Raw genomic sequence first — 27,305 nt, 5'->3', positions numbered from 1 at the left:
TGGCAGACAGATGGGCAAAGTGGTGGGGGTGGTTGGGACTACAAGACACAGTGGCTGAGCTGGGAGAATGGCCTTGTAGCATTCTCCTCTGGAGACCTCAGTGTTATCATCTGTAACATGGGTCCAAGGAGAGAGACCCACTCCCAGGGCTGCCTGGAGACTCCCCAAGGGCCGTGTCTGACCTCTGTGGTGTTGGGAGGGGGGGGCGGCTCCCACAACCCCCTGCTCTGTGACATGTGTCTGCTTCCTGTTTCTTCCTGTCGGGGGCAGTCTCAGTCTCGGCTTCAAAAGAACAAACTCGCTCTCAAAACAAAGGAAGACAGTCCTCGGCTGCAGAGGAAACAGGAAGCTGCCAGCCCTGCTCGAAGTCCAGCTGCGGGGGCTCAGGGACAGCAGGATGGAGTCCGTGGCCCTGTACAGTTTCCAGGCCACAGAGAGCGACGAGCTGGCCTTCAACAAGGGGGACACACTCAAGGTAGGATGGCCAGACTGGGCCCCACATGGGATGGGTGGTTAAGAACCAGGGGCCCAGGACAGCCCCCCTAAAAGAGTCCAGTCTTTGGAGGAGGACAGGCCCAGCTCCTTCAGTTGTCAGCTACGTGAGTCAGGACAAGCCATCTCTTCCCTCTGAGCCTCAGTTTCCCCATCTAGGAAACCAGGTCATTGTGATCCTCCTTTGGGGGCCATTGTGAGGATTCAAGGGGACATTAGTGTAGGGTCTGGCAGGAGTGGTTGGTTCAACACCCAGTTTTCCAGGGGAAATCTGAGAAGACAGTTGTTGAAACAGAAGAGGGGCAGGGGGAGGAGAGAAGGAAGAAAAGAGGAAGTGCTCAGGAAAGTAAGCAGTACACACGATAACCTCCTGGGCTGGGAATAGGTGACTGGAGGGTCAAGAACAAGCTTCCCAGAAGCACGGAGAAAAGGGAAGACGAGTCCTATCGTGGCTCAGCTCTTTCTGTCTGGGCCTGTTCTGGAACTGCTGCCTTCCAAGGGCGGTCCAGGCAGACGGGTCTGTGGGATCGCTCTCTGGAAACGTCTTTGCTTGCAAGGCTGCTCAGGGCTGGGTTCGGGAGTGGCCATGCCAGGACGTAGGCACCGCAGCTGCCACGAGCCGACAGCCGCTCTCCCTGGGCCCGAGTCTCTGCCTGGAGCACTGGGCTTTTGACTAGATGCCCCTCTACTCTGGGCCTGCCTTTTTTTTTTTACGTATTTAATTAATTTATTTTGTTTTAAATCCTCACTGAGGATATTTTTCCATTTATTTTCAGACAGAGTGAGGGGGAAGAGAGAGAGAGAGAAACATTGAGGTGAGAAAGACATTTCGATTGGTTGCCTCCCGCATGACCCTGACCAGGGCTGGCGACCGAACCGCAACCAAGGTACGTGCCCTTAACTGGAATCAAATCTTCGACTCTGGTCTGAGGCTCGATGCTCTAACTGCTGAGCAAAACCGGCCAGGGCAAAACTATGTTTTTTATTGATTTTTTTTTTTAGAGAGAGAGATAGAAACATTGATGTGAGAAACATTAATTGGCTGCCTCCTTCACGCCCCCTACTGGGGATCGGCTCGTAACCTGGGCATGTGCCCTGACCGAGAATCGAACCGAGACCTCTCAGTCCATGGACCATGCTCAATCCAGTGAGCCACACCAGCCAGCCTCCTGGACCTACTCTTGGCCCAAAGCTTCAAGCACAAGAAGGGACAGGAACTCCTGTCTGCTGCCACCCTGCCAGAGCCAATCCTAAGTTCAGCAGTGTACCTGTGTCACAGTTAAACTGCGGAAGTGGGGAGGATTGGCACCCTCATTTTACAGGTGACTAAACTGAGGCACAAGGAGGTGACATGACTTGCTTAGTATGCGGTCGAATTTGAACATATGTCCTTTGACTCCGAAAACATTTCTGTCCCCTGTGAGACTGAATGGACTGGGCTGGGGAGGTTGGTATTTCTCAGAAGGAACCACGTCCCCTTGAGGAGCCACCACCCCTTCTCTGTGTAGTATGCCGATACCTGTGTGCACCTGAGCTGCTGGTTGGGGGCCCCAGGGACGTGTGGCCAGATGGGGACGAGGGCAGGTCTGGCACCAGGACAGTCTAGTCACTGTCTGTGAGAGCCAAGTCTAGTTCAGAGGGCTCGCTTACCAATCTGAGAGCAGTTTGGGGTCTCTAAACCCAGACTGAGGCTTGGGAGGGAGTGGAACTATGCGGAGACAGGAATGGGTGAATGATGGGCTCCAACTAAGGCTCAGGGTGATAGGGTGCGTCAGTGGGGGTCCCCAAGGCCAGTGTAGAGACTGTAACATCCCCACTGCCCTCCCAGACTCCTGTGCCCACCTCTCCTACCCTAAGGTTAGTTGTTTCCCACTAGCCTTTGCTAAAGTGTTAGCCAGTTCCTGGTGCGTTTGCTTACAGCAGATGCACTGGTTGTTGAGGAAGGAGGGAGCTCATGAGGACAGGGTCACGCTGAAGCCGCAGGACATAGCACGGTGCCTGGCACACACTAGGCTTTCAGTAAGACCAGGGAAATGTTGAAAAAGGAAAGGAAGGAAGTGAAGGACTAAAATGTTATAGATACCGGGGCCCCTCATGTGGGTGGAGGCTGAGGAGGGGCCTTTCAAGCTCAGAAAGTGATGGAGGACTGAAGGCGGTGGGAGGTGCCACCTTCTCCTTCACTCACTCAACAAACTTGTTGAGCTGTTTTTTTCCAGTTTTATTGAGATATACTTGACATATAAGATTGTATTTGTTTAAGGCGTACAACATCATGATTTGGTGTATGTCTATGTTATGAAATGATCGCCACAATAAGTTTAGTTAACATTCATCACCTCACATAATTACATTTTTGTTTTCTTTTAATCCTCACAAGAATAATTTTTTCCCATTGATTTTCAGAAAGAGTGGAAGGGCCCTGGCAGGTTTGGCTCAGCGGTTAGAGCATCGGCCTATGGACCAAAGAGTCGTGGTTTTAATTCGGATCAAGGGCATGTACCTGGATTGCAGATCCCTGGCTCTGGTCAGGGTCGTGCAGGAGGCAACCAAGTGATGTGTCTCTCACACTGATGTTTCTCTCTCTCTCTCCCTCCCTTCCACTCTATCTGAGAAAAAAAAAACAAAAAAAAAGGTGGAAGGGACTGAGGGAGGAAGTAGAGAGAGAGAGAAGTATTGATGCAAGAGAGTCACATCAATTAATTGCCTCTCACACTTGGGGATGAAATCTGCAACCCAGGTTCGTATCTTTGACTGGGAATTGAACCCATGACCCTTCTGTGTGTGGGCTGATGCTCTAACCACTGAGTACTGGCCAGGCACATAGTTATATATTTTTTCTCTTGATGAAAACGTTTAAGATCTACTCTCTTAGCAACTTTCAAATATACAATATAGTACTATTAACTATAGTCACCATGCTGTATATTACATCACAGAACTTACAACTGGAATTTGTACCTTATGACCCCCTTCACCCATTTCCCCTCCCCCTTACCCCTTGCCTCTGAACACCGCCAGTCTGTTGAGCTATTGAACACCTACTCTGTGCCAGGCACTGTTCTAAGTGTGCGGAATACAGCAACAAACCAAGTAAAGTCCTTGCCCTCCTCGAGCTGCCATTCCAGAGGGTAAGTGGCACTTGGAGGGGCTAAATGGATTGAAGAAATCAACAGGCAGAGGAAATGCCAGTGACCAGTGGGTGGTCAGGGCAGTCTCTCAAAAGAGGTGACGCCTGAGCTGAGACCTGAAAGGTGAGCAGAAAGCAGTCATGCAAATAGCTGAGAGCTCCGGGCTGGGGAACAGCTGGTGCAAAGGCCCTGAGGCAGGATCATATTGATATGTTTGAAGGATTGACAGAAGGTCTGTGGCTGAAGAGCAGTGAGTGAGAAGGAGGAGGTAAAGATGTGGCTGGAGGGAGGCAGGAGTCAGGACCCGTGGAGGACTTGGATTTCATTGTAAATGTGAGGTAGACTCATGAAGGGTTTCTCCAGCGGTGTTTTAAAAAGAGAACAAAGGAGCAGGAATGGAAGCAGCGAGGAGCCGTTGCAGTCGACCGGGTAAGAAATGAAGGTGGCTTAAACTAAGAAAAAAACGCATGACAAAAATGTCAAAATATGCCCTGGCCGGTCTGGCTCAGTGGTTAGAGCGTCGGTCCATAGACCAAAGGGTTATGGGTTCAATTTCCCATCAAGGGCATGTACCTGGGTTGCAGGTTCATTCCCCGGCCCTAGTGGGGGTGGTTTGAGAGACAACCAGTCGACGTGTCTCTTCTTCCCTCCCTCCCTTCCACTCTATCTAAAGATCAATGGAAAAATATCCTTGGGTGAGGATTAGCAAACAAAAAAGTCAAACTATTAATGTTCTTGATATCTAAGTCAACAAGAAAATAACAAACAGCATAATAAAAAAATGGGTAAAGATAAATAAATAGATAAATAAAATGCACGGAAAAATTGCCAAAGAAGCAAGGCAGGCATGGTGGTGTGCAGGTTAAGCGGCTCAGTGTTTCGAAGGGTATTTAAGAAACACGAAAAGCTTTAAAAATCTCCACGCCTTCTGACCCAGAATTGTGCTTCTGGGAAACGGAAGCATCATCAGAGATGCCTGTGCATTGTCCCAGGAGGGACTCAAGGGGTTCGCAGCGTGTCCCAGGTCCGGGTCCCAGAACCAGCAGGGAGAAGACAGGTCCAGTCACTGCTCCTGAAGCTGATATTCTGATGGCAGACATGGGCCTCAAACCAGATAAACACAGGAAATGTGGAGTTTGTCAGGTGGAGACAGTACATGGAAGAAAACAAAGCAAGTGGGGGATGGGAACGTTGGTGAAAGTTGGCAGTGTGAAATCAACCTAGATTACTGTGCATGATGGCACAAATATTACATAGCCCTGAAAACGCTATTTTGGGAGAGTATATAATGCCATAAAAATGCTCATGAGGCCATGCTCAGGGGCAAAACAGCAGAATGCAAAAGTTTGTACAGAGACAGAGTCAACTCTACACAGATGCTCGATAGACAATCTGTGCCGGGAAGACTGGCATTCACACACTGGATGTGTGCCTAGAAAGAGACAGGCCGTGGAGGTCACTCCATGGGGCAGCCTCTCCTGGGCAGGGCCACAGGGTGCGGGCCTGACGGCCCCGGCCTGTCCCCTCACACATCCCGCGGCCTGTCCTGGGGGCTGCTTGGGGACCAGGCCCGTCACAGCTGTGGCCACCAGGCGCTCAGACTCTCAGAGCCCGCAGTGAACAAACCTGAGCTCTAATCTTTTGTATTGTTTTATTTTTTGTTTTTTATTAATTCTCACCCAAGGATATTTTTCCATTGATTTTTAGATAGAGTGGAAGGGAGGGAGGGAGGGAGAGAGAGAGAGAAAGAAACATTGATGTGAGAGAGACACATTGATTTGTTGCCTCCTGCATGAATGACCCTGACCAGGGCTGGGGATTGAATCTGCAACCCAGGTACATGCCCTTCACTGGGAATCGAACCCAGGACCCTTTGGTCTGCAGGCCAACACTATAACCGCTAAGTCAACTGGCCAGGGCTGAGCTCTAGACTCAGAGAACTTGGTGGCACCCTGACCTACTCTGCACCAGCGGCCTCAAACGTCACTTCCCTGGACAAAAGACCCCTCCCTGATGGGCCAGACATTTCTGGGTGCATAGTACCCTGCTGCTGGCTGCAGGAGAGATGAGGGTGGTGGCTTCATCCCCATTTCTTGGTGGATAACCTGGTCCCTAAGACCCAGACTCGAGGAGCCTAGGGCTGCCTTGGCATCTCCACAGGGAAGATCACTGGTACCTCCGACCCAATACAGGCAACCTTGAGCTTCTACCTGCTGCCCCACAGCCACTCCCTGCCAGCCTCAGGTCCAAACCCTTGGAGTTGTCTCATTTGCTCCCTATTCATCTCATATCCACCTACCTCAGGGCCTTTGCACGGGCTGGCTGTTCCCTCTGCCTTGTACACTGTCCTTCACATCTTTTCCTGTAATTTGGGTCTCAGGTTACCTGTTGCCTCCTCAGAGAGGTATTTCTTGACTATCCCATCTGACCCCTGTTGCAAATCTCCCTGTCCCCAACCAGACAGCCTCCATCTCTTGTTGACATATTTCCTTCCTTCAAAAAAATCTTCGTCTTTTTTATTCAATTTATTGAGGTGACACTGGTTCACAAAATTATACAGGTTTCAGGTGCACAATTCCACAACGCATCATCTGTATATTGGACCCCAAGTCCAGTCTCTGTCCACCACCATTTATCCCCCCATACTGTCCTCCATCTTCCCCACCCTCCTCCCTCCAGTAGTCACCACACTGTTGTCCAAGTCCATGAAATTTTTCTCTCTTTTTCCCTTTTTCTCAGTCCCTCCACTGCCCTCGCCCCCAGGTTTCCTTCCTTTTTTATTCCTACCTTTGCCCGCCAGAATGTAAACTCTTTGCTCCCTGCCATGTTGCTGCAGTGTGGCCTGTGCCTGGCACACAGTAGGTGCTCAGTAAACAGCAGGGGAGGGAGCGCATTGACCAGGGCACAGTGGAGAAGGACAGCATCGGGGGAGGCACGGCAGGGCCCGAGGCTCGGGAGGGCTCGGGAAGGCCCGGGTTCCGCTGGGAGGAGCAGTTCTCCCTTTTGTGGGAATCCTCATGTCTCAGGGTCGGGGCTTTGGAACGACATTAGCAGTAAGAGTCCAGCTGATATAATCACTGAGAACATTTCCAGGTCCTCAGAATGAAGGTAATAGGAAAACAAAACAACATAAAACAAAATAGTGACCAGTTAGAGATATTACACTCAGAGGTCTGCATGGGACCTGGTGGTTCACAGGACACTTTCAGATAGGCCATACCTGTGCCAGGTCCCAGGCGGTGACACAGGCCCCGGCTCTGGAGAGTCAGGGCCAGCAAGAGCAGTGTGCAGCCTCGGGCTCCAGGGCATCTTGAATTGGTGGCTTTAATTTTCTAATAAATTGGGAGAATCGTTTTGTTTTGTATTCAGCAAAAGTTTTCCCAAGTCGGCCACCTGCTTCCGTCTGTCCCTGGGGCTACTGACCTTGCCCTGGCTACTGGGGCAGGAAGGAAAGGACCCAGAGCCTGGGGACAGACAAGGGGGTGCCTGCCTGCATGGTTGGGGCTCAGGCCTGGGCCCAGGGAAGTCAATTCCGACTGCTCTTGGCAACATCGAACGTCTGAGTGGACGCCTTCGCAGTGGCCTGCCCCCGGCCTCGCTCTGCAGTGCCCCTACTTGGGATGCTGTTCTCTGGCCAGTGTTTTCTCTCCACAAATATCCCTACTAGGATTGAGCCCGTGTTGGGACCTGCTGCAGGACTAACAGGAGAGAGGGCCTCCCAGGCCTGGGCCTAGAGACAAAGTGAGAAGTAGAGAGAGAGAGTGAGAACCGGGAGGTCTGAGCCTCAGCCCGCCGCCCCGGGTCGGGCTTGCTGTGTGGGCTCTGCGTCGCCCCTGCTGGCCTGGCTCGCTTCCCCTTCTGGGTCTGTTTCCTCATCTGTGAAATAGCCTTTGGTGGCGCTGACCTCAGAGGGCTGTGTGAGAGTCAGGAAAGCTTGGAAAGCTTGCCCAGAGAAGGGAGGAGCGGGCCCCAGGCTTCGGGCGGCCCCACTCCGCAGGCCTGGCCCGCTCCGCTCACACTCCATTGCTCACCAGCAGCGACTCCCACCCCACTCTGGCTCTTTCGGTTCCTCTTGGGCCACCTGTGGGGCTACAGGGTCTCAGTTCTGCGAGCTGAGCAGGCCAGGCCTCAGCCTCGACCCAGCCCAAAGGTCTCCTTCATCTGCTCCCTCGTGCCGGAATGCCACCACCTCCTGCAGCCATCACCCCTGAATTCAGGCCACAAGAGGTGTTTAAATGCAGATGACTAGGTGCTAAGCTGACTGAGGCTGCAGGACCTCCCTGGGGACTTCTGACCGGTACCCCATGGCTTAGTGCCTGTGTGCAAATGCTTGGGACCCCCTGTTTGAGGCACAGCCCAGGAACAAAGCCCCCTAGATTTGACCCACAAGACCCTATAGTCTACTGGGAATCTGGGTGCAGAGCCTGAGAGTCCAGCTCCAGTCCCACGAGGAGGCTGTGACCCTCCTGGGGACAGGCTGTCCTGGGGCTAGGAAAGAGCAGGACTGTGGAATCAGACATGGGACTTGTGACCTGGGACAGGTCCCCACCCACTCTGTGAAATGGGCCCCAGGGCTAGCTTCGGTGAAGCCTTCAGGGCACTTGAGCAGTGGGCCCTCAGCAGGTGACAGGCTGTCTCTCCTGGGTCACTGAATGGCCACGTCTCTCCTGTCTGCAGATCCTGAACATGGAAGATGACCAGAACTGGTACAAGGCAGAGCTCCGGGGTGCCGAAGGGTTTATTCCCAAGAACTACATCCGAATCAAGCCCCACCCGTGAGTGGCCATCACCCTAGCCCTGCGACTTCAAGGCACCTCCCCACCCCCCGCAGACAAATGTCCCCACCCGGCCTGGCTGTGCAGCCAGGTGTATCCCTTAGGAAGGAAGCCTCCTCATTCCCAGCCTCCGTCCATACTTCAAGCAGGGATAGGGGACGGAGACGTGAGGGCTTGCCCAAGTAGTGGCAGAGTCAGGGCCAGCCCAGGCCACAGTACTGAGGACCCGGAACACCAGAGAACATCCAGGAGAGCCCTGGTCAGGAGGGCCCTGGGCTCTCAGCTGGCTGGGCCACTGGCTGCTGTGTGGCTCTGGGCAGGGCCCTGCTCTCTCTGTTCCTCAGTTCTCTCCATAGCACAGGGAGGGCTGTGCTCCAATCTGTGGATGACTCCAGAGCTCCTAAGAGGCTGGCTCAGCCCCGCGTGAGGGTGAAGCGCAGTGGAGGGTGGAGGGTGTGCAGGAAGTCTCTGGGCTCTGCTTGAGGGGCACACGGGACAGCTGGACGTGCGCTCAGCGGAGCCTGGGACCAGGGCCGAATGGAGTTGTGTGTGGGGCCAGGTACCCCAGGGAAGCCCCCAGTCAGGCTCTGCCCTGAGAATGGCCAGGACAGGGCCCAGCCCCAGAACAGGCCTCAGTGGCCAAGAGTCTATAAAAAAACAACTATATATGCATGAAATGATGGCTAAGGTAGCCCCAAAATATAGCTGCTTACTCAGTCATTCACCAAACACTAGCCATGGCCCAGGGGCCTCGCCTGCATGGTGCTGGAGGCACATGAAGAGATGCTGGGGTCAGAGCAGCCCTATCCTGTGGGCGAGATGGGACATAAAGAAATTACAAACTGGGAGGCAGTCAGCACTGAGGTAACGAACCAAGGAAGGCTTCTCAGAAGAGGTAGCAGTGAGTGAGGCTTTGAAGGATGTGTAGGAGTTAGCTAGTTAGAAAAAGAGGAAGACATCCCTAGAAGAGGAGACAGGGAGAGCAACGAGGGGGAGCCCATGGCCTGGGACTGGCAGGAGGGCCTCAGATGCCAGGCCCAGGGTAGTGGGGAGCCCGGGAGGTCTTGGAGCAGGGGGGGGATTCAGTCAGATATGGAGGCAAGTGACAAGGCCAGGCAGGCTGGAGGGGGCAGACTGGGAGTCGTGATCTCTGTGTGGCTGTGGGGTGAAGGGGGAGGGAGGTGCAGGGCCAGGGAGGGGCCTGAGAGTGTTTCCTCTTTATCTGTCTGTGAGTTATTTCCAAAGCTGCCACAACTCCAGCTTCATGTGCTGGGCGAGGCCCCCTCCCACCCAGGCCCCCGCCTCCCTCACAGAGGCTGCAGCCTCCAGCCGGCATCTTGGGCAGCAAGCCTTGGCTCCTGGTCCCACGGGGTCCCTCTGGGCTGTGTGACACTGGGCAAGGGACTGCCTCCTGGCCTTACAGTCTTTCTGTCCATAAAGGGAGAGCAGGAGGGGAGAGAGATGGTGGGAGCCCAGCCCGGGGCCACAGGCCCAGCCCCCCAGGCAGGTACAAGCCAGTGGAGGGCAGGCGGGAGCCATCCCGGGCTGGCTGGGCGGGATCTCCAGGTGGAAGCAATGGCCTGGCAAAGACCAGAAGCCTGGGCGGCCCGCAGCTGCTGAGGGCCTGAGCGAAGGGGAGAAAGCTGACCCAAGTCCGAGGGGCTGGGCAGGCCTGTCGGGGCATGGCTGGTGGCCCGGGCAAGAGGACCGCAGGGCAGTCGGGGCCATGGAGGGTTCCAGTGTTCAATGCCCCTGGGGTCCCTGGGGTCAGCTCTGGCCACTGTGCTGGGACAGAGCAGGATGGGCTTCCGAACCCCCACCCGAGGCCATGCCCACTTCAGCATTGCCCCAAAATAGCAATGGGGAAACTCCAGCTCAGCGCCTGACTCAGCCCCTCAGGCGCCAGGGTGTGGGGTGTGGGGTGTGGGGTGGGGGTGGGTTCCCCAAAAGCCTTGTGCCTACACCAGGCCCACTCTTTCCCTGAGCACCCACTGTCACCCCTCCCTGCCCAGGGAGCCCCGGGGGAGGTATGATGCAGACCAGGTGCTCCCAGAGCAGGGGCCATGAAGGCACCTGACACGGCAGCGTGGCCAGTGGGGGTCAAGGAGGCCGCCCAGGGGAAGGTCCCGGTCTGCTGGGCCTGGTAATTAGAGCGGAAGTTTGCCAGGGAGGGTAGCGCGCAGGCCTAACCAGCAGCTGTACCGGGGCGGGCTGGCAGCCACAGGAAACACTCGTGTGGCAGCACAGTCTCCGGGCGCCAGGCGCCGGGACAGGCACAGGCACGGAGAGGTCGAGTGGCTCATTCGGGGTCACGCGGCTGGCGAGGAGCAGGGTGGATTTGCAGCCAGGGCTGTGGCCCCAGCTGTGCTCACCGGGAAGGGCAGTGGGGAGCCCTTAAGAATAGCTGGGGTTTGGGGAGAGGCCAAGGTCAGGAACATGCTGTGCCGTGTTTCAGGGAATCCCTGACCTTCTCTGGGCCTCAGTTTCTACCTCAGGAAAATGGGGGACTAGGCCAGGTGGCCTCAAGTGGAGTAGCGCTGGCAGTGGAGAGAACTGGGCTCTGGGGCTGCGGGACATGCTTGCTTCTCCCACGCCCAGGTAGGTGCCCCAGGAGGACCAGCCCTGTCTCCCCAGGTGGGGGCAGGGCTGGCCTCCTTGGAGGGTGCGGTTACAACACCCTTTGAGGGTGACAGCCACCCACACACTGATGCCTCCTATGGGGTTTTGTGGGTTCTTTGGAGATACCCAGGCTCTTAAGAAACGCCCACTTGGAGCCCTGTTGGGCTTCTGCTCCTGTAGCAGGGCCTGCACCTGTGTCTTGCTGGGGCCTGGCAGAGGGGATCCCCTGGGCCCCGTGAGCTGGGGGCCTCCACGTTCAACTCAGCCTCTGGCCAGAGAGCTTTTGTCCAGGACTCCCACACTCCAGAGGCCCAGGCTGAGCTCTGCAGATGGTCGCCTTGATCGTCCATACTCAGCAGCCGACTTCACTGCCTCCCCTCCTGGGGACACCCACCTGAGAGGGCCCAGGGTCCCCACCAGTTTGGGGGCTGCATTTGGTTGGAACCTCACTTCTGAGGGTGCAGGCTCCCACAGGGCGGTGCCTGAGATGTGACGTGAGGACAGGGCTTCACTGTGGGGTGCGGAGTGGGCAGGGAAGGGTCCGACAGGGTGTGCTAGCACATGGCTGCGAAGGAGGCTGGGGGGCCGCACAGGCACCCCCGAGTGCTGGGGGCAGGGGCAGGGCTGGCCCTTTCCCACCCGCTCCCGCGGTCGTCCCTTGAGAATATTCCAGGGGCTCAGCACACAGGCCAAGTATACTAGTCACCAGAAAAAGCCCTCGGGCAGAATCCCCAGTGTTTGTGTTTGATGGGGCACATGGGACCCCAGTGGGGAGTGCGGAGAGGGCAGGACACCGCCAGCATCTGCCACCGCACCTGACTTCCTCTGCTCTCAGCTCGAGGGCTCAGCAACATCCTGAGGCAGCAGAAAAAGTCCCACCTCACATCTGCCGGGGCCAACCTCAGATTCAGTGAGCATGTGCTGAAGAGGAAGGGGAACATGGAAGGGAACGGACGATCGGCCCTTGGTCCCCAGGGTCCCACCGGGAGGCTTTGGCTGCTTCGGGCCTCGTTCCCACCCTGTCCCCAGACAAATAAAGGGGCTAGGCTAAAGCCCAGGGGCTGGGAAGCCAGCCAGAGACCACCTGGACCCTCCGAGGGTGGGAGGCCAAATACGAAGGAGTTGGAGTTGGGGAGGAGCTGCCTGCAGCCATGCAGAGATGGGCAGGGCTGAAAGAAGCTGGGTCCCAGCCTTTTATTCCCAGACCCTGGGATGGCGGGGATCTTGTGAGACTCTAAGCATTTACCATGCACCTTCTGTATACCCAGTTCTGTTTGGTTAGCAGGAAAAGGGATGTGGACCTGTGAGAAAAAGTCCAAGTGGCTTCAGTCTGTGCATTTGTGAAATGAGTACAGTGTGAGATGTTTCCTCACCAGATCAAAGCTGCTATTGTTTTTTAAAATCATTTTTATTTTTATTTTTTTCACTTTTAAGAATCTACCATCTAAAACGGAAAGGCTGAGCTGGGGTTGGCTGGGTGGAGGTTCACTGAGGTTTGATACTTGTTTTCCTAATGGTATGTGTCTTCGTAGCGTGGTGGAAAAGGGTTGGTTCCCAGCTCCTGCCTGCCACAACATGGAACCCTGGGCTCCTTGCTTCGCTGCTCTGTGCCTCAGGTCCCTCATCTGTAAAATGGGTGCAATTGTATCTCCTGCATTTCAGGACTGCTGTGAGGGTCAGCGATGTTGAGTACCTGGGCACAGAGAGTGTAGCCTGGCCTCCCACCACCTTCACCTGTCCCTCTCTCTGCAGGTGGTACCTGGGCAGGATTTCCCGGCAGCTGGCTGAAGAGATTCTGATGAAGCGGAACTACCTGGGAGCCTTCCTAATCCGGGAGAGCGAGAGCTCCCCAGGGGAGTTCTCCATCTCTGTGAAGTGAGTTGTGACCCAGCAGGGTGCAGGGGAAGGTAGGCAGGGAGGCAGCATCTGAGCTGAGTGTCCAAGCATGGAGCTTGCTCACAGACTGCGGTGGCAATAATGGCATCCCCAGGGAGGAGCAGCCCCAGCAAACGCCTAGAAGCAGGTGACTGTCTGGGGGTTAGGGAAGGACACACACCCCAGGGTGTGGCCTGGAGCAGTAAGGATGTACTTGAAAAACAGGCTTGGGCTGACTGGAAGGCCTAAGTGCCAGGTGGGGAGTCTGGACATTATTTTATGAGCAGTAAGGAGCCATTAAAGATTAATCGCCAGGGAAGGCAGAGGAACGCTCGCGGCTTGTGTGACGGGGGTGACTAGGGACAGGAGACACAAAGGCACTAGGGCAGATTTTCAGGATATACTTCTGACAGGGTCCCGCTGTTACTGGAGAGGGAACCTGGCCCTTAGCAGGTCTTCCCAAGGCTGGCTGGTAGCGTGTGGGTTCTTGACTTCCTGCAGGAAAGATTGCACAAGCGAGTCCAGGTGATTCTGAGAGTGTTTACTAAAGCTGGGGACCGTGGAACAAGGAGGGCCTAGGATGGAAGGAGCAGAGGGAGAGCCTAGGCTGGGTGGCTTTAGCTCTGGAAATGTTAGAGGGAAGAAGTGGGTCGAGGTGGGGCTGCTTTGGCCCACAGGAGAGTCAGAGGCCAGGGGGCCTGGAGACAGGTTCACAGGGCTAGCCCGGGACGAGCCGCCACTGCCCTTGCTCCCCTGGTGGCAAGTCTCGTAGGGACCCTTAGAGTTTAGGGACGTATGCCTGTGGGGGAAGGAGAGGGGAAGGTGTTGGGCCCTTGTTTTGAGGATGTTTGAAGGCTGGGAGTTTAGGGGAGGTCTTAGGACAGATCTCAATAGAAGATTCACAGCCTTTCCAGGTGTGTCCTTTCGGGGTCATGGTCTCCACTGATTGGTCTGTGTCAGGACAGGGGGTCATTAATCATTAGAGCTGGTCCTGGCATCCCCGATCTAGTTTTGCTGCTTTTCTGGGCCTGTAACTGAAATGGAACCGAGGCCTAGATGCTATCTGGAGGGAGGGGCCTTCTCTGTCTGGCTGTCACTGCTGTGCCAGTTTGTTGCGCTGTTCATCTCAGTTTCCTCATTTCACTTGCCAAGAAAGTTTTCCAGCTCTTACTGTGCTGCCGCACCGCTACATGGCGACGGAGTTGAGAGGGTGGACCCTGGGGCCAGGCTGCTTGGGCTCAGATTCTGGCTCTGCCACTTCCTAGCTGTGTAACCTTGGACAGGTTACTTACCCTCTCTGTGCCTGTTTCCTCACATGTCAAATGGGTTATCGCAAGGAATAACGAGTCCGAACACTGAGAGCAATTAGAACGGTGCCTGGCAGGGGCTGCGGCAGCTCCTCAGGCAGGCGTGGCGGACTCCAGGCCACACAGAGCCCAGTCCCAAAGGCCACGCGGGGCAGCCGGGATCCAGGCTGGAAGCAAAGGGGTCAGGCCCCTGGCGGGTCTCTGTCCTTCCTATTTCCAGTGTCTGTGTGAGAAGGGGAAAGTCCCCCTCTTTCTCCTCTTAGTTCTTCTGCCTGGTCAAATAATCCAAATGGCATGAGACGGATTAACAGAAGAAAGTAATCAGATTTAATTACGTATGTACCTCTGGGGTTCTGTAAGAATATGGGACCCGTTGTCAGTGGGGCAGTTAAAGCTGACTGCCACCTTGCGCGAAAGAGAAGTTGTGGTTTGGGACTTAAGCGGGGAGGAGGGCGGTTCACCTAGAGATGAAAACCCCACATTTGGTAAATATGTTTGCTGGGCCATCTTCCGAAAACTTTTTTTTTTATTAATTTATTTTTGTTACAGATGTTTCTCCTTTTCCCCCCAGACACCCTCCTCCCTCCCCCTCCCCCCAGCCAGGTATTGTGGTCTGTGTCCTTTGGTTGTGCATACATGCATATAAGTTCTTCGGTTTATCTCATCCTGCTGGGCCATCTCTAACAATGGGACCCAGAAAGGGTTTGGTCCAAGGGCCACACTAAGTTCCTCTCTATCATACCTTGATCACTTTAAACCATGGTTATCTATGATGATAGCCCACTTCCTGGGGCAGGCCCACTATTTTTTAATTTTTACTTTTAGAGAGGGAGAGATAGGAACATCGACTGGCTGCCTCCTGCACACTCCCTACTGGGGATTGAGCCTGCAACCTGGGTTTGTGCCCCGACCGGGAATCGAGCCTGTGACCGCTTGGTCCGTGGGCCGATGCTCAATCCACTGAGCCACACCAGCCTGAGGGAATGTCTAAGTTTTCTCCTGAGTCTTTTGTTTCTTAAAAATAACCGTCTTAAAATAATCAATATCCCAAAGAGGCACATTTTGTGGTGGCTGTCTCACTCCCCTTCACCTGGACCGGGGGGTCTAGATGCCTACATTCAGGGAGTATTTGTTGAGCTACATGCCATGTGCCGGGCTAGTCTAGGGCCTGGGGAGAGGACAGTGAGGAAATCAAAGTTGCTGCCCTTACAGGTTCCTGTCTTAGGAGGGGGACAGGGGATGGAAAACAGATGGATGCGGGTGGCCTCTCTGAGGAGACCACGTCAGGCCACTATCTGAACGGGAGGTGGAGGTGGTCCAGGCCCCAGGGCAGGAGGACCTGGGGGGAGAGACTTTCAGGCAGAGGGAGCAGCACTGTAGAGGCCCTGGGGTGGAAATGTGCTTGGGGTGGGTTGGAAGCCACAGGACACCTCACTGGAGCAAAGGGAGCGAGGGGACAGGGTGGAGGTGACAGTCAGGGGAGGGGCTGGTGGGTCCCGACAAGGAGGCTGGGTTTGTCTCAGTAAATGGGGCCACGGGAAAGTTTGGGGCAGGCGGAGATGCTCGTTTCCAGTTTTTAGCCAATCTCCCTGGCTGCTGGGAGAGAAGCTGGCATGTGGGGAGGCAGTGAGGAGCCTGGCAGGAGGGAAGACACCTGGGACTGTGGTGGGGCCAGCGGGTGACAAGTGGCTGCGTTGGGGACATGGTGTAAACCTGTGCAATGGGGACCGCCAGCAGTAGCACGTCAGGATTGCTGAGGGCACTGGGCACAGAGTCTGCATGGAGGAGGCGCTGCTGGGCCAGCTCTGGCTGTCACGAAGGGCAGTGTTGGGGTGGCCAAGCTGCTGGCTGGAAGGAAGGGACAAGTGGTGGACCCTGGAGCTCAGGAGCATGGCCTCTGGGTGGGGGTGGCTGTTCAGTATATTGTGTGGTTCATGCCAATGGCTCGAGGTTTTCCAAAGGATAAAAGAACACAGGATGACTTTGATGGTGAACAGAGGGGCTGGGTGTGAGGGGTGCTGGGGTCATGGGAACCCCAGTGAAGGAGAGAAAGAAGGACTTGGACAGGGAGGGTTCATGGTGTCCTTGGCAGCTCCAAACAAGTGACCCACACGAGGGCTCCTGTTTGCAGAAAGGGAGCCCAGTCGATCCCTTCCAGGCTCCCTCCGGCCCTGCGGTAAGCTCTGTGACGTTTGTCATGCTTGCTGTCACTTCTGTAAAGAGCTCGTGGTGATTTGTGATCAGCACACTGGGACCCTGTGAGTGGTAACCTCCCTGTCTGAGCCTGGAGGCACCTGCGTGGGGGGCCAACTATGGCCGGACCACTGTGCTCAGCTCGATCCCTCCATACTGTGTAGCCAGCCATCTGCTTTCTTCACTTCCCCTGTCCCCTGGGAAGGGCTGGTGACCCCGAGGGACAGGAATGGCTCTTACCCTCTTTGAATCTGTTTCCTCTTCTTAAAAATGGGAGCACTGTAGGCGTGTGTGTGGGGAGGTCCTGTGAGTCCTTGGCCCCGACTCCCTCCCAGGATGGGCTTCTGAAGTGCCCTGTCTGACCTCCCCACCTCCCAAGCCCAACTCCCACTTTCTACCTGGTTTCCTGTAGAAGCAGGAAGTGGTGGTTTTCCACCAGCTGGCTGTCAGGTCGTCTCCTGGGAAAGGCGCCCACCAGGTGGTCTGGTCTGGCTTTGACTGGCTCCTGGAATTAGATCCAAAGCCCAAAGCAGGGGCACAGGGGAGTCACTGGGAGGCTTCTGGAGCCTGAGCTGAGGAGAGACGGTGGCCCTCCCAACACCCCCCTCCCACAACATCCCCCCCCACTCTCCCCACCCCTGTGGCCTCTCCCTCCTCTGCTAACAAATCAGTGTGCCTGGAGTTCCTCATTAGTGCCTGCCACACTGCCCTCTCCTGGTGTCCCTCTGTAAATGCAGTCAGTGCTCAGGTAGAGGTTCACACCCAAGCATCTCAACCTATTGTGTCCACCAAGGATGGGCAAGACAGAGAGAGGAGTCAAACCCAAGGAGTGTGGTGGGGAAACAGACACAGCCTGGTCCAGGGGTGTTCCTGATGCATGAATGAATGAGGGAAATTCAGTGACAGCAGACACATTCCACGTGGTAAAGGAGGTGACATCTGGACTGGAACCTGAAACATGAGTTTGATGCACAGTGGACCCAGCACAGGAAAGCACATGTGCAAAAACCCGAAGGTGGGCCAGCGAGAGGTGGGTTTGGATAGCAACACGTTTGACCAGGAAGGCAGATGGGCAGTACTAGGGAGCCATTCTTGAGCAGGGGAGCCAGCACCAATGTTGTCCTGGGAAGGGGTCTGGAAGCGTTTCTCAGAGAGATTCTGGCACATGCTCCCAGCACCTCCCTCAAGGCATCCTGGCCAAGACCCCCAGAGTTAGACCAGCAGGAGCTTCTTGTGCCTTGCTGGCTGGTTTGGGCACCACCAGGGGGCACCCTCCACCCTGGTTCGTCTCAGCTGGATCAGGTCTCCTAGGTCCTGTCATCATCAGTCATGGAGCCTTTCAGTGGTCTTTGGAGGACAACTGGGAAGCGACCAGAGAAGGAAACTGAGACTCAGAGAATTTATGTGGCTAGAAGTGTGGGCTTTTGAGCAAGAAAGTCTGCTCTGACACCTGCTGGCTGTGTGACCCTGGGCAAGTTACCCCTGAGCTTCAGTTTCTTCACCTGTCAAGTGAACATCTATGTAAAGTGCCTAATAAATGCCAGTTAGAGCCACTGTCATGGTATTAACCTGACATGGTCCACATAGTGCTTCCCGGCCCTCCCCATGCAGGGGGAAGGCGGGAGCCTGTGCTTGTCCTGGCTTTGCTCTGGCCCTGCTGTGTGGCCCCTGGCAGGTCCATTCTCTCAACTGCAATGTCCTCATCTAGAACATGGGGACAATGTTACCACTCAGTGGCCCTGATGGCCATCCATTCAAATGATGGCTGCGCAGGCTCGTGAGTGAGCATTTCCACCCTCGCTGGCTTGGCTCTCGGGGACTCTTACCCCACTGAGCATGGTAGCTCCTGTACACTCATGCCAAGCCCCGTAAAGCTGTCAGAAGTGGGGTTTATGGGCCTCATGGAGCAGCAGTGGCCACGACCAGCTGGTCTTTACGAGTTTACAGAGGGCTGTCCCCCTCCACCTCTAGAAGCACATCTGAGCGGGCTGGGGCGCCAGGCCCGGGCTGTGTAACTTTTGCCCCACACTTCAGCCCAGACTGCTGTGGACTTCTCTGTCATAAATGACAATCTGTTCCCAAGTGAGCTGTTTTGCTTGCTTTCAGGCTAGAAGTGCCCTGGAGCCAATGCACGTGTTTGCTCGGTCCTCTGGTCACTGAGCATCTGCTGTGCACCAGGCCCTGGGATTCAGCCACAAACGAAATAGAACAGAACTCCCTGTTCTGTAGGCTCTCATGTTCCACAGACAGTGAATGATACAAAATCATGGAAGTCGATAAAGGCTCTTGGGTACATGAAGCAGGGAAGAAGTGGGGGCACAGTTTTATACATGCAGAGACAGGAAGGAATTGATCCCAGGAGTTTACGGGTTTAAAAAAACCAAAGCTCAGAGAGGTGCGGTAACTTGTCTGAGATGACACAGCAAGGAATAGAGCTGGCGCCTGCCGACCCCGTGCCCTGACAGACTCGGTCTACCGTTCCTCCTGCCTCCCCTGAGACAAAAGACCAGCAGGAGCTTGTCTCCGCCAGCCCCTCCCAAGGTCAGTTCGATTCTATTTCGTCCGCTGTGATGTAGTTCCGTGCTCTCCCTTTTCACAGGTGGGAAAACCGAAGCTAGAGAAGGCCCAAGCCTAATCGAGACCACCCAGTGGGCCTGCGCGCAGGTTGTCCGGTGCTCCTGGCCTCACCCCGGCCTTGCTTTACCCTCTCTGGGCTGTCACTGTCACCTTTGCTGCTGCCGCCACTAAGCCAGAAAAACTTGCTGGGCAGGACTGGCTGCTGCTAGCATCAGGCCTAACTTGATCCTTGGGGCTTTCTCGATAGACAGCCCTGGAGCCAGCCCAGCCTCTCGTGCCCTGGGTAAGAGGGTGTGCGGGTCACACACAGAGAAAATACCAGAGCTGCTCAGACAGGGACGCACACATAGTCACACACACACACACACACACACACACACACGGTCACACGCATACATATGGTCACAACATACATGCCCGGGCACAATGGGGACAGACACCTGGCACTGTCCACTGTCCCGGACCAGCTCCAGGTGCCCCTCTTCAGGCCCCACGCAGGCTCAGACCCCCCTCTGGGCAGGACTTTCCTCTGCTGCTCAAGACGGCTTCCCAGTAGGGCTGACTGTACGCAGACTCGGTTTCCCCTACTGACCTTGCTGCTCCCCTGGGCCTGGGGGTGCGAGGTCTGGAGCGTCCACAGAGGGCAGCCCTGGTTGAGGAGTTCTCAGAAGCCTTGAAGGATGTTTAAGGCCAAGACCAGGCAGAGAAAAAGGAAAAAGATTCCTGGTGAGAGTCACAGGTGAAGGCCTGGGGAGTCTGGGAGACAGGCTGGCTGGGAGAGAGACTGCCCCAGGTGCAGAGTCCTTGGGGTCATCAGATGACATGCCTGTCTGGCCTCAGACAGCTGTGGCCACAGACCAGGCCAGGGACAAGCCCACAGCAGCCACGCGCATGGCCCACAGCGCGGCGTGTCCTGCGCCGCTGCCCGGCTCCAGGCTGCCCCTGTCGCGCTGGAGAACAGGAAGTTTGGACCTGGTGGGAGAAGGACCTGCCTTTGACTGAGCACCATGCATAGACTCGGGGCTGGAACATGCAAGCTTCCCAGACGTGAGAATTCTTGAATTTTCAGGTTGGCAGGTTCTAGAAGTCCTGGGTCCCTTGTCCCTTTCCCACATCTCTTCTCCTGCTCTCCACTCCCTGACCCTCTTGTAGGATCATAGAATGCTGTGTGTGTGTGTGTGTTATTTAAAAATTATTTTTATTGATTTTTTTTTTTTTTAGAGACTGAGGGAGAGGGAGAGAGAGAAAGAAACATCAACATGAGAGCCAAACATCGATCGGCTGCCTCCTGCACGCCCACTACCAGGGATTGAGCCCCTAACCTAGGCATGTGCCCCGGCCAGGAATCAAACCAGCAACCTTTTGGTACATGGGGCGACACTCAGTCCACTGAGCCACACTGGCCGGGGCGAGAATGCTTTGTTTTGAATAACTTTCCAGATAACTGAGGATAACCTCAGGGCCTTCTGCCTCTGCACCAGGCGGCTCAGACATGGAGTCATTGGGGTACCTGTTTCCTGGCTTCTCACCTGCCTGGCTGTTGGTCTCCTCACTCTGCTGCTTGTTTGACACCCCTCCGGTACACCACAGCCAGAGTCCGGAGCTGGGGACTGTCCCTGGGAGGGCCAGGACACCAGGAAGTTGCTGGGCTCAGAGGCAGCTTCAAGGGGAGTTTGTGGCCTCAGGGAGCTGCAGGCCAGACAGGGTGGGACGCACTGTCCACTTGCTCTCCCTCTTCCATCCCAGGGACATGAATAGGTGTGTCTCACAGCCAACAACACAGGTAGCTTAGTCACCTGGGAACAATGCTTGCTGATGGCACACAAGTGGCCTTGTCTTGGGTTCGGGGCTCATTGCTCCACCTGGACACAGCCTCAGGTGTTTTCTAGCCTCAGTTCTGTGGTGGGAGCTGACTTGGTGCTCAGCCACCCTGGCAGCTGTCACGTCATAGAGCGGGCATTGGGCCTGCGCCAGGGTCCGGACTCTTGGAGGGCCGGCATCACAGCTCAGAGCTACAGAGGAGAGTTTCAAAAACAAAGCACCCTAATAAGTACTTAAGCCTTGGGCTATGACACCCCATTACCCGAGTCCAGCCCCTCCCACCTGGGCTAGGCCCTTAGGGACTCCTACCTCCTGCTTTCAGTGTCTGGTGTGTAGGTCATGTGGTCACGTGGTTACAAGGCTGTACAAGGGCTGGGGAACCCACAAAGCCCCGACTCTGCCTGAGGGGTCTGAGGCAGCTCGCAGAGGCTGGGCCATTTTACCCGGGTCTTGACTTATGAGTAGAAGTTTGATTGAGAAGAATTTAGAGGGAGTAATATATACAAAGGCATGGGGGTGTGTTTAAAGGTGGAAAGAGAGGGTCTGTATAGTTGGGAACCCTTGACTTGAACAGGGGAGGGGAATCCCACTTTGCCCTCTGTCCCCCAGATCATGAGGTATTTACCTTAAACAACTCTTTTTCTTTAAACTTTTAACCAAGTAGCACCCCAGCCCCAGGATGACAGCTGGAGGAGCCGAGCAGCAGGCAGGGGTGGGACAGAGGGCAGCAGGCCTGGGCAGTGGGGACAGTCACCGGACTCCTGTTCAGGCCTCGGGGACGATTGCCTTGTGAGTCTGCCTAGAGAGAAGCTAGGCCACGGGCTAACCCCGGCTTATAAGTGCACCATGTCCAAAATTGTTTAAAACATTTTAAATTTTGAACCCAAGAGGTATTTTTTTTCTTTTTACTATCGAGTTTCCAGACCTGCATTTAGTTCTTTAGTCCCAACGAAATGAGAGCACAGCCTGTAGCGGAGGCGGCCAGGGGCCCACCTCCCTCCCAGTGGCCGTCCTCCGTCCCAGCTCACGCACCTGGCCATGCCCAGAGGTCCCAGGCTTTCCCAGTTGTCAGCCCCACCAGCCACCTGGGCAGGACACCCTCCTGTGGGCAGCTTCCTAAACTGGCTTCTTCCTGGTGGGGACCTGGGGCCGCCAGCCTGGCCAGGTGGGCTCTGGGCGGCCCTGTTGGTGACCCCTGCACAGCCCAGGGCCCCAGGCCTCTCTCGCCTCACTGTGAGGAGTGTATCAGGGACCCCCCGCCCCCATCTGGGCGGGTGGGGACACGGAGGCCAGAGAAGGAGCTGGGGTGGCGTCCAGGAGAGCTGACTGGTTTGTCAGGCAGAGAGGACGAGAGAAGGCTCCCTGGGGGTCACAGCCAGGTAGCGACACAGGAGTGCGGGACTGGGGCCCTACCGATCGCACAGTTAGGATCAGAGTTATTGCTACTGTTATACAGTGATTACCAGTCACTTTATTTTTTTTAAGTTGTTTTTCTTTTTTTTTTTTTTTTGTTATTGATTTTAGAGAGAGAGGAAGGAAGAGGGAGAGAGAGAGAGAAACATTGATGAGAGAGAACATCAATCGGCCGCCTCCTGAATGTCCCCCACTGGAGATCGGGCCCACAACCTGGGCATGTGCCCTGACTGGGAATTGAACCGGCGACCTCTTGGTGCAGGGTCGACGCTCAACAACTGAGCTACACCGGCCGGGCTACCAGTCACTTTAGAGTGACGCCTGACATGTAGGAGTTCAGATTGGCCCCAGCTCTGGCCTTTGCTGCTGTGTGACTCTGGGCAGGTCATGGCTGCACTCAGGGCCCCAGTTTTCCTGCTGCAAAAAGGGTCCTGTTGGTTCCTCTCCACCATGTGGTGGGCCTGGCCACCCTGCGCAGGGAGGGGAGCACGGTGGCTTGTGCTACCCGTTGTCCTGACCTGCCCTGGCACCACCTCTGGCCTCGATTCTGCATGGCTGGTCCTGGCGTGAGCTATGCGTCGTGTGGGAGGGCGCTGGGCGGGCCCGGCCAGTCTGAGCGGAGCAGGCTCCTCCTCTCCGGCTGGTTTGGGAGAGGCACGTGAGAGGATTTGGTGGTCGGCGGGAGGCGACAAAGGGACTCACTGATTGCATCAGAGATCATATTAGGTAAATGAGGCTGGATATGTAATTAGAGCCAAATCTTTTATTTTTTAAAATAGTTTTAAATCCTCACCCAAGGATATTTTTCTGTTTATCATCTAGATAAAGTGGGAGGGAGGTAGAGAGAGGAACATCAATGTGGGAGGGACACATCGGCTGGTTGCCTCCAGCAGGACCTGACCAGGGCTGGGGATGAACCGCAACCAAGGTACATGCCCTTGATTGGAATTGACCCCGCGACTCACTGGTCCGTGGGCCAACACTCTAACCACTGAACAAAACTGGCCAAGGCCAAATCTTTTATTTTTAAATGTTGTGTTTTTGTTTTAAGTTGATTTTAGAGAGAGTGGGAGAGGAAAAGAGACAGAGAGAAACATCATTTGGCTGCTTCCAGCATGCTCCCTACCGGGGATCAAGCCCATAGTCCAGGCATGTACCCCAACTGGGAATCGAACTGGCAACCTGGTGCATGGGATGATGCTCAACCCACTGAACCACACAGGCTAGGGCTCAGAGGCAAATCTTGAGTCTGAAGTATATTTTATCCTGAGGGTATTGGGTAGCCACAGAAGGTTCCTGAGGTGGGTGCAGGTGGGAAGGACATGAAGCATCCAGCAGGCCTAAGCTCCTCTCACACGGATAGGCTCTGGTGTGAGTCAGGGTGGTGTTAGGGTTCATTTCTCAAGTGGCTGGGAGGGAACAGAGGAGGGGAAGAAAGTGAAGGCTGAGAGGGATGTTAGAAAGGAAATGCTTTCTAATGACCTCAGACAGCATTTTCTGAGCACTTACCCAGAGGGAAGTGTTACTATGAGGAAACTGAGGTTCAGAGAAGTTATTTGCCTAAAGTCACACAGCAAGAAAGTGGCCTGCTCCAGGGTCCGCACCCTTCACTCCATCCTCTGCTGCTGGTGGGTGCTCACCAGGTCAGCGGGCCGGGGACTCTCCTCCCGCCTGCTCCTGAGCCAGGGCTGTGCTGGGCTGGGAGTGGTCCCTGGCTGCCGGGGGGCCCCTCAGAGGTGACTGCGGGTCCTCTCCCCTAGCTACGGGGACCAGGTGCAGCACTTCAAGGTGCTGCGGGAGCCCTCGGGGAAGTACTTCCTATGGGAGGAGAAGTTCAACTCCCTCAACGAGCTGGTCGACTTCTACCACACCACCACTATCGCCAAGAAGCGCCAGGTCTTCCTGCGGGATGAAGAGTCCCTGCTCAAGGTAGGCGGGCAAAGGGGCGACGACGCCTGCTGGGGCCCAGCAGCCCCACATCCTGGGAGGAGGGGTCCAGCCCAGGCCGTGAAGTTCTATTCTGGTGGCACTGCCGTGAAACTGGCAAGGGTGGGAAGCAGAAGAGGGAAGGGAAGGAAGGAGCAGACTGGAAATTCCATGGGGCAAACTGTGTCTGGCTCATTCTTAGTGCCTGGCACACAGTAGGTGCTCAATGCATGTTTGTTGAATGACTGAAGGTACTGACACCTACGGAGCCTACTGAGTGCCACGTAGTACTGCACTGGGCTCTGCACTGGGAGCTTTATTGTCCCCATTGTACAGGCGAGGAAACTGAGGCTCGGAGAGTGATGTGACTCATCCAAGGCTACCAACTAGGTTGCTCCTGAGGTGCTGGCCGTGGGTGGGGTGTGGGGCGGTGTGGGTGAGGTTCTGGCCAGACACAAGGTGTGTGCGTGGTGGTGGTGGGGGGTGTTGGCTGCCACTTGTCCTCACAATAACAGCAATTTGCCAGCTAACCCTTTCATCAAGGGGTCCTGAGGACCAGTTCTCATTAGGATGATGACACCAGCTAATGGGGTAATTAGCCCCCATGTGCTATTTTCCTTGGAAAGGGGGTGTCGGCAAGGCCTGGGGCTAGAGATTACGACCCAGTTAAACTTAGGCTCTGCAGAGGGCACAGGGAGTATGGCCATGGCCGAGGCCTGAGGAGGGGCCGACGGACTGACACAGAGAACCTCCGTCCTGCCCAGTTCATCAGGGCCGGCACATCCCTCAGCTGGGCCTCAGTTTCCTCTCTGTCCAATACGATGAGCCCTGAGATGTGACATTCCAGGAGAGTAGACCCCCATAGGGCTCCCTCTGTCCCTCCAGGAGGCTCAGCCTCCTCAGCCTGACCCTGGGATCAGATCAGCAGTGAAGTCTCCCCCTCTGGACCCCAGACCTCCACACCCATCACTGCCTTACCCAGTTTTGACCTTGAAGAGTGTGAGGGAGCCAGGATGGAGCTGAGGCCACACTCTGGCTCAGCCCTGGCATCGCCTGCCCTGTGGGGAGATTCTAGAGCTGGCTCAGTCTCTCGGGACCCATGCCGCCTCCTCCTTCCTGGGCCGAGACTCCTAATTACAGCCTGTTCATTGATCCTATCGCCCGTCTTGGGGGAGATTCTGAAGGCTCAGGCAGAGATCCTGGTGGGGCGGGAGAGCCTGGTGCTGGGCGTCGTTGTCCTGGTGTCAGGCTGATGCACCTCAGAGAGCCCTGGTCCAGATGCCATTCGCAGGTGGGGAAACTGAGTCCCACAAAGGGCATGGACGTACCCAAGGTCACTTTGGGGCATAGGTAGGACTGGAACCCAGGCCCGAGAGCTGGGAGCAGCTCAAAGTGACATCTTCTCTCTCAAAGCCTGGCCAAGGGCAGCAGCAGTAAACTGTGTTCTCAGCTCACATCACTACAGTTCATAAGACTCTGTGGTTCCTGCAGCTCCAGGCCCTGGAGTCACAGTCATGAAGGCTGCTGCAGAGCAGGGAGATGAGACCCCGGGGCAGGGACCCACCCTCAGCACTCAGGTCCCAGCTGAGCCACCGGGACCGTTTTCTGTGCAGACGCAGTGTCTGCATGGCACACTGCAGGGGCGGGCAGCAGGAGCCCCTGGGCGGAGCCCACTCACCCTGGCCGTGGGGGCACAAGCAAGTTCAACCTCAGTTCTGCCTTGAGAACTTTGCCCTTCCCAACCCCTGGCGAATCACTTCTGCGGTTAGGGCCCCTGAAGTACCCCGCTGACGACTTTATCTGCTTGCAGTCACCCCAGGCCTGCTTTGCCCAGGCCCAGTTTGACTTCATGGCCCAGGACCCCTCACAGCTCAGCTTCCGCCGCGGTGACATCATCGAGGTCCTGGAGCAGCTGGACCCCCACTGGTGGCGAGGCCGGTTCTGCGGGCACATTGGTTTCTTCCCAAGGAGCTACGTCCAGCCCGTGCACCTCTGACCGGAGTGCGGCCCAGGGGCAGGGTTGGAAGAACCGTCTGTCCACTGGGCTCTGAAGTCCAGAGAGAGACCACGGACACACCTGGGGCTCAGCCAAGGGCCTTGGACAGGAACATGACCTCTAACTGCCCAGCCCAGCGCAGCCTCCACTGCTCCCCATGAACTGGAACTGCCCCAGGTGCCCACATCCATGACGTTCACTACCCACCAGGCAACGGGAGTTCCTGGGGTTTCCCACTGGCCTCTTTCCATTGGTTACCAGTTTTGTGACGTCTTAGGGTGGGCTGGCAGAGGCCCAGCCCACTTCCATCATCGATGGCCCATCCCCAGAGACGGATGAGGGCCCCTGGGCTCCACCTATTAGGGGCTCAATCCAAGGAACCATGGGCATAGGTGGGTTCACCTTGGGTTGCCCCTCCCTCAAAAGGATCCTTGAGGGTTCTGGCTACCGGGGAGGTGGCTTTGATATATGGGACAGGCAAGGGCGCTGAGGACCTGTTGACCCGCACTCACTTTCAGACTCCAGCGGAGACTTTTCCATGGCCCCACAATAACGGCTCCACGGGGCATCCAACACCTTCACCCCACCACAGACACTTTGGGGAGGGGCTGGAGGCCCTGAGGAGGGGCTGTAGTGGTGACAGAGATGGAAGCAGCTGCTCCTCTCGAGTGGATGAGCCCTGAGGGGACCTCAGACGCTGCCACCTGAGAGGCTCGGTTAAGGCCCAGGCTCTGCCCCAGCCCCGGGGAGCTTGGGGAGCTGCAGGCCCGGTGGGAGTTGGACCTGAAGTCCAGCAGCATCCAGAATGGGGTGGGCAGTCTGGGTGGGGCTCTAGCTTGAGAAAAGACAGGGTGTCCTCATGGAATGTGCACCCAGCAGGGGTTACTGAGCAGCACCTGCCCGGAGTCCGGGCCCTTTGGGGAGCAGGAAGAGTGAGGGGAAGTGGGAAACGGCTCTGGTGCCCGGCTGGTGGGGGGGCGGTGGAGGGAGGGAGGCAGAGGGGCTCCTGCAGCAGCTGGCAGCAGATGGCATAGTGGGGGGCCCACGGAGGGGGCTGTCCCTATGCCCAGGGGTGGCCTGAGCCCCTTCGGGCCCTGAGCCCCATCAGATTGTGCTGCCCTGCCCTGGACCCATGTACTCAAAATAAAAAACAGGAACACAGTGTAAGGATGTCCATCGGGAA

General features: G+C 55.9%; 1 protein-coding gene across 2 annotated transcripts; it reads left to right on the top strand.

The window, feature by feature from the left end:
* The first annotated feature begins 285 nt into the window (after positions 1 to 285).
* On the top strand, positions 286 to 27,099 carry LOC118641243 (GRB2 related adaptor protein). Of its 2 annotated transcripts, XM_036278340.1 has the most exons (5): positions 286 to 475; positions 8,298 to 8,395; positions 12,767 to 12,889; positions 23,961 to 24,129; positions 25,937 to 27,099. In XM_036278340.1, the coding sequence occupies exons 1-5, from the start codon at positions 398 to 400 to the stop codon at positions 26,120 to 26,122; spliced, it is 654 nt and encodes a 217-aa protein (XP_036134233.1). In that variant the 5' UTR covers positions 286 to 397; the 3' UTR covers positions 26,123 to 27,099. The 2 variants fall into 2 exon arrangements, with proteins under 2 accessions (XP_036134233.1, XP_036134234.1); XM_036278341.1 differs by lacking the exon at positions 23,961 to 24,129.
* Positions 27,100 to 27,305: the final 206 nt, after the last annotated feature.

Source organism: Molossus molossus, unplaced genomic scaffold (genome assembly GCF_014108415.1).
Source record: "Molossus molossus isolate mMolMol1 unplaced genomic scaffold, mMolMol1.p scaffold_m16_p_27, whole genome shotgun sequence".
Lineage (NCBI taxonomy): Eukaryota > Metazoa > Chordata > Mammalia > Chiroptera > Molossidae > Molossus > Molossus molossus.
This window is presented reverse-complemented; position numbering and strand designations above follow the sequence as displayed.

Bases quoted from the DNA above. Each gene is read 5' to 3' on its own strand.
- LOC118641243 (XM_036278340.1), top strand. From the start codon at position 398: ATGGAGTCCGTGGCCCTGTACAGTTTCCAGGCCACAGAGAGCGACGAG. The intron at 476-8,297 runs GTAGGATGGCCA...TCCTGTCTGCAG, and splicing joins ACAAGGGGGACACACTCAAG to ATCCTGAACATGGAAGATGA. The intron at 8,396-12,766 runs GTGAGTGGCCAT...CTCTCTCTGCAG, and splicing joins ATCCGAATCAAGCCCCACCC to GTGGTACCTGGGCAGGATTT.